This window comes from Vicugna pacos, chromosome 16 (assembly GCF_048564905.1).
Source record: "Vicugna pacos chromosome 16, VicPac4, whole genome shotgun sequence".
Lineage (NCBI taxonomy): Eukaryota > Metazoa > Chordata > Mammalia > Artiodactyla > Camelidae > Vicugna > Vicugna pacos.
The window spans coordinates 40,642,045-40,659,479 of NC_133002.1; the positions used below are offsets into that span (position 1 = coordinate 40,642,045).

General features: G+C 35.4%; 1 protein-coding gene across 5 annotated transcripts in view; it reads right to left on the minus strand.

The window, feature by feature from the left end:
* NF1 (neurofibromin 1) overlaps nt 1-17,435 on the minus strand; it is a 219,296-nt gene that overhangs the window by 74,963 nt on the left and 126,898 nt on the right. For all 5 annotated transcript variants that reach the window (XR_012059675.1, XM_072938963.1, XM_072938962.1 and 2 more), the window contains 2 exons: nt 15,807-15,953; nt 13,117-13,227 (listed from right to left, as the gene is read on the minus strand). Coding sequence is in view for 4 of the 5 variants with exons in the window: in XM_072938963.1 (XP_072795064.1) it covers nt 13,117-13,227; nt 15,807-15,953 (258 nt within the window). In the remaining variant the exon portion in view is untranslated. The remainder of the gene's footprint in view (nt 1-13,116; nt 13,228-15,806; nt 15,954-17,435) is intronic.

A 17,435-nucleotide genomic window follows, 5' to 3' on the forward strand; every position in this document is an offset into this window, starting at 1 on the left:
TAAAAGATGAAGAGACTTGTACAAGACGCTAAGGAAACAAGCTTTATCTTATAACCAGGGGTTTTCTGAAGAGTGGTACTTATATGATGGGGTGGTATATGAAATAGTCATTTAATAATTCTATATTTCTCTTTTACTATTATCTTTTATTTACTGGTTTTCTAGTTATGGCAATCAATACTGATTTTCTGTTTATGGTATAATATAAAATTTCCTTTAAGAAAAAAGTCAATAAAAACACTGAAGAAATAATAATACAGATCTTATGAAGAAATGACAAAAACCCCAAAGGTGGTATACGGATGCCTGAAGTATAAAAACTTAGTGAACAGGAGCACATAAAGGGTTTTATCTTAAAGTCACATGGTCATATTCTAGAGAGATCATTCTGGCAGTAATGCGGAAGATAAAGGGGATGGGTAAATTACTGGTGGAAAAAAAAATCCAAACAGAAAATTATTGCAACAGCCTAGACCAGAGGTCAGCAAATTACGATCCACTGGCAATATCATGCCCACATGCTACTTGTGGTCTAATTTTGTATGACCTGCAAGCTAAGAATGGTTCTTATATCTTTAAAGAGTGGTAAAAACCAAAAAACAAGACAAAAACAAGAAAAAAAGAAAAACAATGTGGCTTGTAAAGCCTAAAATATTTACTACCTGTCCTTTGACAAACACGTTTAGACAACTGATGAAGCTACAAACGGAGTCTGTAATATAAGGATAAAGCACAAAAGTTTTTGTGAAGCAGAATCAACAAGACTTAATGACTAATCAGATGTATGTGGTTAAGAGCAGGTAGAAATGAAGATTGATGTTTAGCCTTTTTTTTTTTTTTTTGTGGGTCAGGAAAGTAATTACGTCTATTTATTTAATGGAGGTACTGGGGATTGAACCCAGGACCTCATGCATGCTAAGCATGCGCTCTACCACTTGAGCTATACCCTCCCTCAGCCTCCTATTTAAAACTCAAGATGGATGGAAAGACCATTATCCAAGAGAAGAAAACAGAAAGAAGGAAATGTTTTTTTGTTTTTTGTTTTTTTAATTAAATCACTTTTTTTTCCTTGATAATGAAAAATAAGAATAAATGACAATCCAAAATTAGACAACAGGTTTACAGTATTATACCACTAGGAAGACAAACTTGTTCAAAGATGGACACTTCTTCTCAGAACATGTATTCTGCAACTAAGGGGAAAGGTGTTCTTTTTCCTGTATTAGATCCCTACATTGAAGTGGCTGAAATTTTACCATAGAAGTTCTAATGGGCAATTTTAAAAGGTACTCACACTTAAGTAACAATAACGTAACAGAAACAACAGCCTGTTTTTACACACTTGCATAGCCACTTTCTCAGGAAGCTTCCAAACAGATTTCTGAAAAGTAACTGTCTGCACTGAAAAGCCACTTGCTACTACTTGCTATTGAAAAAAGAGAAATGACAAGCCCAAAATGGAGTCACTTGTGTTAATACCAAGACTTAATACCTAACCTAACTTCAGTTACAGTCTTCTCCAAGAATGTAATCCTAACCAGTCAGTGTGGAATTTTCTGGTCAGCACCAATGAGGTAATCATTTCCATCCCCAAAAGGCAAATGAGGTAATCTGCCACACAGACAGACCCCTTCCATTCCCAATGGTAGGTTTCTTAAGCCAGACGTAATCTTCCTTGTTTATGACTTCCTTGTCTTGCCTTTAAAAACCTTTCCATTTTCATAATCCTTTGGAGCTCCTCTCTACTTGTTACATGGGATGCTGTCTGATTCACGAATTGTTCAATAAAGCCAATTACATCTTTTTAAAAAATTTACTCTGTCAAATTTTTGTTACTTAATTGATTGCTATGGCGCTCAAATCTGGGTGACAGTTGTGTTTCCCCAGGGGCACCCGATCCACAGCAGGTGATCCTGCGTTAACAAAGGAAAGCAACAATCAATACACATACAATCCACATCATACAAATAAAGAAGCCCTCTCAAAACAACAGACAGAACGTAGATATGGGATTTAAATTCAGGCCTGTGAGTTGCACATTTATGCTTATGATGCAGGGAAAACTGCAAATGACCACACGTCTCTTAGTATTCTAGACATTACTAACAGTATCAGCCCTCAGACATGAAGAAACAAAGAGGAGATATCTCAATAAGTTCTAATGTTTGTTTTACCCTATTCTGTACAAGTACTCACTGTGCTAGCAGGTAGAAGAAATACAAAGAGTAAGAGGTAGTACCTGACCACAAGAAAGCCGGAACATGGTGGAAGAAAGATTTAGGACACATCTACAGTAAAAAATAGTTTCTGATAAGCACTGTAGAAGTATGAAGTTCTAAAATGACTGACTCTGAAGTACAGAATTAAGGAAGGCTCACATAAAACATGCTGCCATCAGAGTTAGACCTTGGAGGAAGAATGGAAAATTCTGAATGAGGAAGAAATACTTTGGGCAGATGTGGGAGGCTGAACAAAGATAAAGAAGTGGCAAGTATTTAAAGGCCTGAATAATGGTAAGTGATTTTTTTGTTGTTGTTGTAAGGGGTAGCATCTGAGTGCTGGAGAGTTCAGAATTTTTAATTTTACTTAATTATCGTTGAGAAGCCTGGGCAGCTTGAGATCAGTAAGAAGACAGTAAGAAATCCAAGGTTGAAGAACCATTTGGCTAGGCAATGATGCAGTTAACTGAGAAAGAGATTATGAGAAAAATATATCTGGGCATAAGAATAGGAAGGGGCAAATGGTGAATTTAAAATTTTAACTATGTTGAGACTGAGATGTCTGAACCACCAATAAAAAGTTATCTGTGCATTACCTTAGTATTCTGATTTTTAATATCTATCTGGTTGCTAAGAGGCTTTTTACTTCTTAGGTCTGACAACACTAATCTCCAGATAAGTGAGGTTCTATATTATGTGTACCATATAAATGAGATTTAGCAAGAACTGGTTCTAGTCATTCAAGAAGGGGGAAAAAAAACCTTCATAACAAAGTAAAACAAATCAGAAACGTGTACTGACTTGTACTTCTGCCTTTTATATAGCAGTTTCCTTGTATGTCAACACCATTGCTCACAGCCCTGCAATTTTAAAAGAGAGCTCACTAATGTGATGAAAACATTAGCACAATACAACCCAACTTCCCTGTATGCCATTTGTCAAGGAAAAGGAGTGACCAAAATTACTTTAAAGAATTTACTTAATGCTCTTCAATGTGGATGGTTTAATGTATTAAAAAAAGTCTTTGCAAACTCAATATGAAAAGTATCACTTTCATATACAATCTTTTCTTTTTTTGTATATGTATTTTTAATTGAAGTATAGTCAGTTTACAATGTATCAATTTCTGCTGTACAGCATGTTTCCATTACATATGAACATATATATTTATTTTCATATTCTTTTTCACCATAAGTTACTACAAGATATTGACTAAAGTTCCCTGTGCTACACAGTATAAATTGTTGTTATGCAATTCTTTTCTTACTTAGGTCTTTTTTTTGTAAATTGAAGTCTAGTTGATTTACAAAGTGTTAATTTCTGGTGGACAGCAATGGCTTATTTAGTTTTATATTAATAAAGTTTAATTTCTTTTCTAACAGAATAAATAGTTATTTCCTAGAAATTAAATTCCTGGAATGCTAAACTCCTGAATTATTTTTAAAACTTCAAAATAATAATAGCCTCAAACTACCCTACAAACATAAATATAAGATGCTTTCAGAAAAAAAAAAAAGACATCTATCTCTAATATACTTATTTGACTTTAAGTTAAGACAATCACAGCAAGCCAACAGTATATTCCTCTAGTTAGAATCAATCCAGGGAAGACATTCACTAATGTACACATAGATAAGGGGAATAACAAAGTGGTAGTCCACAGGATTTTTTGAATAAGTGACTAGATTTTAGAAAGACTTGATTTGAATTACTTGATCTCTGCCATAATCCAACTGTTTGCATCAGTTAGGAAAGCACCCAACAGGTTATTTTCAAAGAGCAAATAGCAGGTCAAGTTCACGTGACTTACTAATTATATTTAAATAGCACAGAGTGAGTAAGAAATTAGATTCCCCATAGGACACCGGAGAAAGCCTGAAGTCTTAACTGTCAAAGAAAAAACATCAAAAGGTAATATTCATTTGAAGTTTTCTCAATTACATATTAGAACCAAATGTCAATTTCAGCATATGTTAGATTTCTAAAATTAAAGTTTTGAGCTTTAAGTTAAAAAAAGAAAGTTAACTATGTTCAATATGGGCTAGCTACTTTATCTCAAATGTGGCAAGCTAATTTTAGATTTGAATATAGGATTTAAAAAAAATAGCTTTCTTTTAAAATGGCTTACTACTAAACTTTTGGTATATGTCTATACTATGCCTTCTTAGTCTCCATCTACTAAATGACACTAGACTAAGATTCACTCCAGTTCTAAGTGTGGTCATTTTTAGATATGTATCCTCAGGCAAGTTAAGCCCTTTCAGCCCATTTGTAAAATGGAGTTGATATTAATCACTTCTTTATTTCCTTCTATCTTGCAAACTATGAAATTTGTTAAACCAAGGATGGCATTTCCCCAGTGCTGAGATAGGTCTCCTTCATCCTCCTACCCCTACTTTAAAAAATGCTAGTTCTTAGATCTGTTTGTGATTCAAGTGTCAGATTAATTTTCTGTAATTATTTTGAAACAGGAAAATGATGTTGAAGCTATTACTCAGTCTGTTCCTACTGATTGTTAGCACTTTGGGACAAACTTCAAAACCAACGACCTCATATTCTATGACAACCTCTAAGCAGATCAGTCCAAATTCAAAGACAATTCCAAATTCCAAGACAACCCTGAATTCCGAGACAACCCTGGACTCCAAGACAACCCTGAATTCCGAGACAACCCTGGACTCCAAGACAACCCTGAATTCCAAGAGAACTCTGGACTCCAAGACAACCCCAAATTCCGAGACAACCCTGGACTCCAAGACAACCCCAAATTCCAAGAGAACCCTGGACTCCAAGACAACCCCAAATTCCAAGAGAACCCTGGATTCCAAGACAACCCTGGACTCCAAGACAACCCTGAATTCCAAGAGAACCCTGGACTCCAAGACAACCCCAAATTCCAAGAGAACCCTGGATTCCAAGACAACCCTGGACTCCAAGACAACCCTGAATTCCAAGAGAACCCTGGACTCCAAGACAACCCTGAATTCCAAGAGAACCCTGGACTCCAAGACAACCCTGAATTCCGAGACAACCCTGGACTCCAAGACAACCCTGAATTCCAAGAGAACTCTGGACTCCAAGACAACCCCAAATTCCGAGACAACCCTGGACTCCAAGACAACCCTGAATTCCAAGAGAACCCTGGACTCCAAGACAACCCCAAATTCCAAGAGAACCCTGGATTCCAAGACAACCCTGGACTCCAAGACAACCCTGAATTCCAAGAGAACCCTGGACTCCAAGACAACCCCAAATTCCAAGAGAACCCTGGACTCCAAGACAACCCCAAATTCCAAGAGAACCCTGGATTCCAAGACAACCCTGGACTCCAAGACAACCCTGAATTCCAAGAGAACCCTGGACTCCAAGACAACCCCAAATTCCAAGAGAACCCTGGATTCCAAGACAACCCTGAATTCCAAGAGAACCCTGGACTCCAAGACAACCCCAAATTCCAAGAGAACCCTGGATTCCAAGACAACCCTGGACTCCAAGACAACCCTGAATTCCAAGAGAACCCTGGACTCCAAGACAACCCCGAATTCCAAGAGAACCCTGGATTCCAAGACAATCCTGAATTCCAAGACAACTTCAAAGATCCAAAGAACCCCAGATCCTAAGACGACTTCAAATTCCCAGACAATTATGAAAACAAAAACGACTCCAAAGACAGCCACAACCATGAATACGGTGACTATGAAAAGTCATGGCACCACACTGAATCCAACAGACAGCATTCACTTTCTTTTCTATGTAATATTTTTGCTGTTTTGTGTGCACTCAGGCTGAAGCAGACTTGGACTGTCTGCACTGCTATCTCAGTTCATTGTTATCTGACAAATGACAATAAGCACACTACGAAAACCAAATTTATTTCAACTTACTTCTGAGGAAATTATCATTATCCTCGCTTAATTTGCTTGTTTGAAATTTTAATTGTGTAAGCTGAATTACTACCTTAATATGATGGTTTCCTTCCTCATAAATGCTAAAAAAAAAAAGGGCAAAATACCACATATGTGCCTTTTAAATGTTTGCAAAATTGAATTGAAACTCGGATTTTTCATTAAAAATATAAGAGAAGAAATTATGTTGGCAACATTTAACCAAAGTATGCCTCTGTGTATGTGTGTGTGTGTGTGTGTGTGAGAGAGAGAAAGAGAGAGAAGGATTGGGGATGGGGGATGAGAAGTGATGTGTATTGTTCTTGTGTTATTTTATTTTTTATTAAATAGACAAAGGTATCACCATATTCCATGAATGTGTAATAGTAATATGTTGTTACAGTAAAAACAAGGCTCCAATTCTGCTAACCTTTGGAATGCAGAATACAGCTGCTCCAATGACAAAGTTATCTTACTCTGAGTAAATCTTTGTCTTTCATTTCAAAAGGGCATTTGCAAATCTGATGCCTAGAATTCAGAACTCTTCCCTACAGAAGTATGTCCCATAACTACTGGTAAGAGTTTCATGCTGGTCTGCAAAGACTGATTTAACCTAAAAACCTAGTATATAATTTTAACAGTGATATTAACTATATTGTTAACAGTGCAGTTGTTAAGGTTTGAAACTCAACTCTGATTCTTACTAGTTGTGCTACCATGAGTAATAAATACATGACTCAGTGAGACTCCCAAACAAACTGGTAATAAACTGACTACAAATGAATCACTTGGGGTCTCTTTCAGGTATTTAGATTAGGCTCTGCCTTGAGATTTTGATTTGGCAGCCCAGGTAGGGCCTGGGGATGTATGTTTGTTTGTTTTAATTTTTCTGGTCATTCTGTTAGCTAGATTTGCAAATGACTAACAATTTCTCTAAATTTCAGTTTACACACAAGTCAATCACTGGTAGTCATAACACTTCAGCAGGTTATTTTAAGGGTTAAAAGAAAAAGCATATAATATGTACAGTTTGCCTGATGCAAAGAAAGCACTCAGTAAATGTTCACTATTAACATTATTACTACTACTGCCACCCAAAAAGCAGGTATTACTACATTGCTACGTATCACAACATTCCTAAGACAAAAACTCTTCATTGTACTTTAAGTTTTATATTTTTAATTATTCTTAAAAAAATAACGTGCTCCTGGCAACAAGTCAAACAGTACAAAGATATACATATTACAGAAATACTGTAATTGGTCCTCACCTACTCCAGTCATACTCCCCTGAGATAAGCAATGTGAACTAGTTTACTGTGCATACTTTTACTCACTTCTCAATCTATACATACTATATACATGTGCACATACACACCCAGATTCCTTTGCACATTGCATGTTAAGTGTCAGAGTAAGTCTTCTGGATCTTTTTAAAGCTACATTAGAGGATTTCTGTTACTTTTATCTGCTCAGAATCCATTTTTCCTGATTTTATTTCCCCCTGGAATCATTCTTTTTAATTTTTTTTTATTGCAGTACAGTGAGTTACAATATGTCAATTTCTGGTGTACAGCAGCACAATGTCCCAGTCATGCATATACATACATACATTTGTTTTCATATTCTTTTTCATTAAAGGTTATTACAAGATATTGAATATAGTTCTCTGTGCTATAAAGAAGAAACTTGTTTTTTTAAATCTATTTTTATATATAGTGGCTAACATTTGCAAATCTCAAAGAAGTTGTAGTATATTTATACAATCGAATACTACTCAGCCATAAAAAAGAATAAAATAATGCCATTTGCAGCAACATGGACCAAGAGATCATTATTCTAAGCAAAGTAAGCCAGAAAGAGAAAGAAAAATACCATATATCACTCCTATGTGGAATCTAAAAAAAAAAAAAGAAAAGAAAAGAAAAGAAAAACTCATCTACAAAACAGAAACAGACTCACAGACATAGTAAATAATCTTACAGTTACGAGGGAAAGGGGATGGGAAGGGATAAATTTGAGAGTTTGACATTTTTCCTGATTCTGATATCGGCAATCCAATTTCCCTTTGGGAAACGCTGTCCCCAACCTCCCCCCCAACTTTCCGTTCATGCAACTCAAGTAGGGCTGGCTCACCCCTGAGCTCCAGGGATGGGCACATGATTCAGGCCTAGACAACTAAGAAATTCTATCCTCCTTGCCACAGTGACTGCCTCAGGAACTGGCAGGTGACTCAGGCCAATAAGCCCAGGACTTTCGCTATAACTACAAGGAAAGAGGTGTTTTTCCACTGGGTTGTTAAGCTGGGAGAAACACAAACCATCACCGGCTATTGCTTAGGAAGAGCTGCCTGGGAATAAAATCAACACAAAGTAGAGTCAAGAGACAGAGAAGACAGATGTTCTCCAGATGACACTGTTCAAAGGTCTGCATATAGTCATATAAGAAGCCAGTCCATCTCTTGATCTCCTTAGGTACATGTGCCAATTGATATCCCTTTTGGTTTATACAAGTTTAAGTTTTGTTTCTGCCACTTGTAACAAGCAAAAGAAACTTAACACATTACATATTATTACATAATACAGATGTATCATCATTTATTCAACAATTTCCTTTTGATATATAGTTACTTTTTTTTTTTGCCACTATAAACAATGCTGCAACACTGTCCTTGCATTTGTTACTTTACCTATTACAGTGCAGAAGCAAAAGTATATGGGAGGGAATAGCAGGAAAAGATTAGAAACCAAATTAGGTCAAAATTAGGGAGCACCCAGCATGCCCAACTATAGAGCCTAGACTTTATATGGGGACTCAATGGTGCTATTTAACACATAAAGACAAGATTAGGTGTGCACTGGAAACTGCCTCCAGAAGCAATGTTAAGATGACATGGAAGTAGGTATGTAGGGTTTAGGGAGTAGAACAATAATGCTGCATTAGTACAGTTTAAAGCTAGTAAGAGAATCTCAGTAATAGCAGTGGGGGAAATGGAATCAAAAGACATTTCCAAGGTACCTAAAAGAAGTGTTAAACCATTAAGATCCAATTTAAAAAATTAAAACACATGCCTAAGGACAGCCCCTGATAAAGGAATAGCTCTAGGAGGTCATTCTGAACCACATGAGTGCTGGGCAAGAAGCAAGAACTTGACTTAGAAGCAGGTAGAAATCTACTGGCTGGCCAACACACAGAGTTAAAGGTTTTGCCAAACCGGCACTTTTTGTCTGAACGTTCTCCTTCTGGAATTTGAAGTGTGCAGTATTAAGGTAATGAAGGATTTATTAGTTGAGGTTAAAGCTGAAAAGATACAGAAAGAGGAAAATCATGAGGTACAACTCAATGTGAAGACAAGAGAGAGTCAGGGAGCACAAGCTGGTTCCAGAACTGACAGCCATCTAAATTCTGTCTACATCTGGGCAGGCTCTGCTCTGATTCACGTTTTCCCTTAGGCCTATCTTCTTCAGAAAATAAGAATGACTTATTTGCAATAAAGGCTTGACTAAAACAACTTAATTGATTTGCCTAGATCACACAACAAAAATCAAGACTTGGTGATTGATCGTAAGGAGGATAAAAGAAAGAGGGAAGAATATAAAATGATTAGGGTTTCTGGAGTGAGAAGGGATGGTGTTGCTATTGAGAAAGAGAATATGGTGTGAAAAAGGAGTTTATTTGAATATACACTGAATTTTGGACACTTGAAGCTTGAAATGTCTGTGGACTATCTGTACAGGAGATTAGAATCTACAGCTCAAAAGACATAAACTAATACACGGAAGTCTAAGCCACAGAAACACAGGAATGTCAGAAAGTCAAGCCTAGTTGTCCTCTGACAAAGTTGGCTGGATAGAGGCAAGGCCTTTACTGTCTTCTTCTGCTTTTGTATACAGTGGATGAACTGAGCCTCTCTCTGTTCTGAGCTATTAAGTGCTTATCTATCCTGAACCTGAGGCTTCACACCAGATGACAATGAAGACCAGGAGGTGCTCTCATAAGTCTAAGTAAGAAGCTGAAATGATTGAAAGTCTTGAAATTGGCAGTTATATTCAAAAGCAAAAACAACAACAACAAAAGAAAACCTCAAACGTACTCTGTACAGAACTTCATATGTCACAAAATACTTTATGGGAGAGGGAGACAGGATAGTTTTTATATGCACTTCCCCCTCTTTTCTTCAAAATATTATTATTCTTCTTTAACATTTGTAAAAACTAACTTGTCTAAGGTTACGCAGAAACAGCAAGCTGGAATCCTTAGCTCTCTCAAGTCACCATGTTATATAGGTTTCCTGGAAATCTCGCTAACTTAGTCCCACAGAGGGTGTCTGCATCAGACTCGTGCTACTTTCCTTTGCCCTTGTATGGTACAGACCACTGTAAAGAAGGAACACAATCTTACAGTCTGATCCTGAAGAAAAAACCCAGCTTTGAGGTTTTCCAGAAATCTCTGCCATTTATAAACTAACAATTTAAAGGGGGAGGAGGACACACATCTCTCTATCTCTCCCATCAATGTGAGATGTAATAGGGGAAGTCAAAATACACTGGTGGTATTAAAGGTTGGGATTAGAATACAAACATGGTTCATCTCATTGCAAAGGAAAATCAAAGTCATCTTAGGCAATTTAGAAACAGCACCTGAAATCAAAGTTGGAGAGAAGACTTTCAGATGAAGTTGAAGAGATATTACTCAGAGCTGCTGAAGAGGAGGGCTAAGGATAAGTGAAAGTTCCTATGCCCTCTTGGTTCCCTAACACCCCAGGTCTTCGGACTTGTTGGTTTTAATGCTATCTGAATTATCTGATTAAATGAGTTTCCCAACTTCCACCTTCCTTCCTTCACTCCTCTGTCACTATTTCTCAACCTCCATTTGTTTCCAATATACTGCCAACTTTTTGCCACCCATGACCACTAAGTCTACTGAAATAATTCCTCAATTTATATTAAATTCAGTAAATTCAGAAAGATGAACTCCTACAGCCTAGTGAATAGCAGAACAAAAAGTAAACTCTGTCCTTGAGATTCCAAAGCCAGTGTTCTATCTATTATATCACACTGTTCCTAAGGTTCAATTACCATGAGTTTATGTCACACTAAATGGGAAGAAGTAAAACTGGCCAAATAATATCATAGACGGGTTCTCAAAAGGAAGGCAGAATGAGGCAAGAAAGAAAAGACAATGGCCGGGAAAACAATGCAAGCATCACACCTATTTTGAAGGAGGGGATCACAGCATTTGCAGAAAGACTTTCTAGGAATTAGCCTTTACTGAAGACAGCATAAGCAAACAATCAATTTTCCAGGCTGCCACCTGTGCTATCTTTATAGAAATTTCCCACACCATCTCTGAATTATTTGTTAAATCACTCTGAGGTTGTCTTACACACATATTGCTAAAAGTTCTCAGAAACAGACTCTTGAAGTTTTATTTCCATTTTTAAAAAGTTTCTGATTATCATGTTGTGGATGTTATTTAATCAGAATATATCTGAAAACAAAAGATTGTGATTTTTTCACTCTTTGTAGTTCCCTGTAGGTGGTATTTTTAAAAAATTATGTAACAAAAAGAAGCCAGTATGAAATAGGTAGTCTGAAAAGCAATTTCTAATATACTGAGCATCATTTCGGAATGAGATGGCGGTTTACCCAGCTTCATTCTCCCAGAAAAGCTTGTCTTCAATTCTAACACAGTCAAATGGCAAAAAACCAAACTTGTTGTCTGTCTCTCTGCATTTGCTATCATTTAAAAAACTCTGGTGAGAGAAACTAAAACATAGTGTTACTCACAGGCAAAACACCCTCTGATATAAATCACAGCAATGTTCTCCTAGGGCAGTCTACCAAGGCAATAGAAATAAAAGCAAAAATAAACAAATGGGGCCTAACTAAACTTACAAGTTTTTGCACAACAAAGGAAACTATAAACAAAATGAAAAGACAACCTACGTAATGGGAGAAAATATTTGCAAATGAGACCGACAAGCGCTTAATTTCCAGAATATACAAACATCTCATACAACTCAATAACAAAAAAACAAACAACCCAATCAAAAATGGGCAGAAGACCTAAACAAACTTTTCTTCAATGAAGACATACAAATAGCCAACAGGCACATGAAAAATGCTCAATATCACTAATTATTAAAGAAATGTAAATCAAAATTACAATGAGGTATCACCTCACACCAGTCAGAATGGCCATCATTAAAAAGTCCACAAATGATAAATGCTGGAGAGGGTGTGGAGAAAAGGGAACCCTTCTACACTGTTGGTGGGAATGTAGTTTATAGAAAACAGTATGGAGGTTCCTTAAAAAATTAAAAATAGACTTACCATATGATCCAGCAATCCCATTCCTGGGAATACATCCTGATGAAACTAATTCAAAAAGATACATGCACCCCAATATTCACAGCAGCACGGTTTACAATAGCCAAGACATGGAGATGCCTAAATGTCCATCAACAGATGACTGGATAAAGAAGTTGTGGGTGTGTGTGGGTGTGTATACACACATAAATGGAATACTACTCAGCCATAAAAAGGAATAAAATAATGCCATTTGCAGCAACATGGATAGAAAGACCTGGAGATAATCATTCTAAGTGAAGTAAGCCAGAAAGGGAATGAAAAATACCATATATCATTTATAGGTGGAATCTTAAAAAAATGACACAAATGAAGTTATTTACAAAACAGAAACATACTCACAGGCATAAAAAATAAACTTATGGTTACCAGGTGGGGAAAGGAGGTAGGGAGGGATACTTGAGAGTTTGGGATTTGCAAATACTAACTACTATATATAAAACAGATAAACAACAAGGTCCTATTGTATAGCACAGGGAACTATACTCAATACCTTATAGTCACCTAAAATGAAAAGGAATGTGTGTGTGTGTGTGTGTGTATACACAACTGAATCACTGTGCTATACACTAGAAATTAACACAGCATGACAATACTTCAGTTAAAACAAAACAAAACAAAACAAAAAAACAGTGTTTCTTACCTCCGTGCAACATAATAAAATATAGGATTCCCAGCTTTGGAAGTCCCAGCTTGGTAGAAAATACTTAATGTTTTCAAAGCCTTGAATTCTTCTTTTTCATGTACTTGATGCCTGAAAAAAAAATAAAAGATCAACTTATAGGCTTTATAATGTCCACTGAGTATCTACAAAAATCCACAATTGGATCAATGATAAAATATACAAAATGACAAAATATTTAAAAGCAACATGCTTTCTGAAGGGCAATGTGGCCACATGTACCAAAAATTTCAAGGTGTTATTCTTTGAACCACAAAGAATGGTTCATAAGATAATGCTAAGAAAACTCCTGGACAGGGATATTAGCCATAGAATAGTTTTTAATCATTGTTTTTCCTAGACAGAAGTTCTTCCATTTTTATTTATTTGTTCTTTAAGAGTTCAGTTTATCAACCTTTTCTTTTCTGGCTTATTGATTTTGATATGAGTGAGAAAGGCCCAAGTTCTCTTCTTCATGGGAGTTTATCCTCACAAATAATATAAGCATCTTTTTCCAGATGGTTATTTATTGGTACAGTTGTGCCAACACCAACATTAGCATCCCTTTTAATCTCCCTGATTCTGAATACCACTTTTATAATTATATTCCTATATATATTTTTAAACATTTCTTTAAAAGTATGGTTTAATTTTCATATATTCTGCTCAACACTCAGTGTGTGTCTTTAATCTGAGGATTTATGTCGTTCACCAACTCTGGAAAATTCTCATCTGTTGTCTCTTTAAATATGACCTCTTCACTGTTCTCTGTAAGCTCTCTTTCTAAAACACTTACTAGACACGTTGGATCTTCCCATTCTATTATATGCATCTCTTAAACGCTTTCATATTTTACATTTCTTTGTCTCTCTGTACTGCCTTTCAGCTAATTTGCTCTGAAATTCTTTTCCAAATATGCATTTAAAAATACTTTGGGGGGGGCAGGGGGGAGGTAATTAAGTTTAATTATTTATTTTTATAGGAGGTGCTGGGGATTGAACTCAGGACCTTGTGCATGTTAAGCATGCACTCTATCACTTGAACTATACCCTCCCCCCTAAAAATACTTTATTTTTAAAACATATTTTCTTTTACCTAGTATTTTCATGTGTCCTGGGGGTGAGAGAAGAGGTTGTATTATCTCAGTTCATCCTGTTGCTGGTACCAGGTCAGCATTTGTTTAATATTAATGGAAACAATCTAGACATCCTTTGATAAGGGAAATAGGTTCACATGTGTATAGCTGAATGACTGGGAAGCTATTGGCCAAATGCTAACTGAATTATCTCTAAGAAGTGAAATAACTGAAAAATTTTTACATTCTCTTTTAGATTTCTATGTTTTGAATAATTTAACAATTTTTATTTTTAGAGTTAACAACATTATAAAGCTACTTTCCATTTTTTAAAAGGAAAATGGGCCTCAGACAGCATCAGTGGGAACTTAAAAACATCACCTAAAGTTTATTAAACACTTTATATACACAACAGACACTAGTTCTAAGTATTTTACACAAATTAGATCATTTAGTCTTCAAAAGCACAGAAGATTGTTTTGTAAGGAAGGCAGGGTCTTAGGTTAAGGTAAAAGGACTAATAAAGAGGTTTTCTTAGAAAAATGGAAAAATGGCAAGGATGTCCTTAGTAATGTTGAATAAAAAAGTTTTACATTTTTGTACTATACTTTTCAACTAGGTAACATGAAATTTTTATATAGAAGATATTTCCTTAATTACATAGGAATAAGCATTTGTTACACAGAAAAATATAACAGAGCTAAAGATATCAAAAATTTGGAGTAATGTGTACAAAACTATGACCTATACCTAATATGATTAATAACAGGCACTAAAACAAGGCAAGGCACATGATATACAAATCAGTAATGTGAATTAACTTCATAATGTCATATTCTGCTTTTTTCTCTCTGCATACACTATGAACAAAAAACACTTAACCCACACTCACTATATGAAGCACTGCGTGACTAAGTATAAAGGATCATGAAAGGTACTTTAAATACCAAAGAATTCAGCAAACTACCTTCATTGTAACATCACAGAGGTGAACAACATTTAACAATGAGGATTGTGTGGCTCCCAAACTAAATTTCTCTAAATGAGATTCAGAACAAATGTCCACATTAAAAAAAAAGTCCACAGAAGTTTTTTTGCAATATTAAAGTAAACTACATTTTCTGAGTCTCAATCTAAAAGAAGTTAGTACTATTAACTTTTAGGAGGGTTCTGAAAAATGTTACAGTGTGGTAGAAAGAGTTCATCACTTAGAACCGAAGGACCTATGAAAGAGGTGTGGAATCTTAGGCAAATTAATTATTCACTTTGAGCTTTATTTTCCCTAACTATAATATGAAAATAATGTTATCTATCCTCCCTTTTAAGTATTAAATGCAAAAACACCTCAAAACAACATACAAAGTACTATTCAATAAGACACTATTTTTATACTAAAATCAACCACAAAACAAAGCATATTTCAACAATACATAGAATAAGACAGAAGTGGAATCCTAAACATGACAATGTGGTTATTGAGTACATCTTTCTTGATAATCCTCTATCAAATACACAAGCACATCTAACAAGTGGCCTCGTGGCAAACTTTGCACCTCAACCAAAAAGAAGCAATCATCATTTCAACGTGGTACTTTACCTAGTCATAAATTCCTCAAACTTTGAACTGGTAAGGTTAAGGCTGGACCAGTGTGTATCTGCCACAGGTTTGTGCTCTGGAGGACCCAGGTATGCGAGAAGTGTTGCCATCTTATCAAAAGGTCGTCTTCCAACAGCTTTGTGATCCCTAGATATAGCAAACTACTTAGGAAAAAGTTGCAGTTCACATTTAGCAGTACACATTTCTTTAGACTGTCATTGGTTGCTTTTCTTTTTACTGTTACCTGGTGGTTCCTGCTGATTTCTAAACTGCACCAAAAAGACCTCAGGGGTTGTTAAATTTACACTGAGACATCTTAGACATATGACCACTCCTCAAACTACAAAATTTACGTAAAAATTCATTCTGTTCTAGTATTTTAAATCCATTCCCATTAAACAGACAATCAGTAAGTAAAAATAACATTTTGATCCACTGTCTCTTAGAATGAAAAGAATCCATCTTGAGAAACCACTATTTAGAAAATAGACATACTGTCCCTGATACCAGATTTCTGCTTAATAAGGGTAAACATGAAGTTTCAATAATTATTAAACATTTAAAACCAGATAAAAATAAGACACTATTTCAGAAACATCAAATCGGCAAAAAATTATGACGTTTGCTAATGCCACCTTTGGTGAGGATGTGTATAAAGAGGTACACAGTGCTCGTCAAACTATATTAGCATGTACACTGAAAAGCAATGTGGCAATATCTAGTCAAGTTGAGGTTCTGCATACCCCAGAACCCAGCAATTATGCATTTAGGTAATACACAGGGAGACAAATATGAAGAATATTTACTACATCACTATTAAAAATAATGAAAAACAGGAAACCCTAAACATCGATCAATTAGGAAATATGAAACTAGTGTTACAGTCATTCAACGAGATACTAAGTTAAATAAATGATAAATCTCAGAGTACTGTATGAAGAGACTATATTGAGTACATCATTTCTGTAAAAGTTTAAAACACACAAAACTATGTTATACATACCTATGCTATACCTATAATTTTTCTTTTTTGTAAATTACACTCTTCTTTCCCCAAGAAATAAAACGTTTTAAAGATCTGAAGTAATACAGTAAAATAATGTTAAAGCTAGGGAGTAGACATGTGTCTCTCTTATAATATGGTCTATACTTTTTTGTATGTTTGAAATGTGTATTTTTTAAAAAACCAAGTGGAAAAAAATTCTCTAGTATTAAACTACATGAATACATATGTGAATTATTGTAAGATAAATGAATTTTTGCATTTAAAAGTTCCATAGTTTGAGTGCCACACAGATAAAGCATTTTCATATTTCTGTCTTAGACACATTATCAGTCATGCCCATGTCTACTCCAAGCCATTAACAATTCATAAAAGATTAAAATGTTCTATATTTTAAATTCCCATTTCTTAATTAGTTAGCCTTAGCTTCATGGTCTTCTATCTTTTCCATGAATGAGCAAATTGTTTTCATTGGCATTTAAAAATAATCTGGACTCATTTTACCTTTTTAAGAGAGCTCCTCAGATAGAGGGCCCTTTATAAACATAAATAATTAGAAAGGACAGCAAATGACCCAGGCTACAAGAGACTAACTAATGTAAAATTCTGAAATTAATTAATTATCT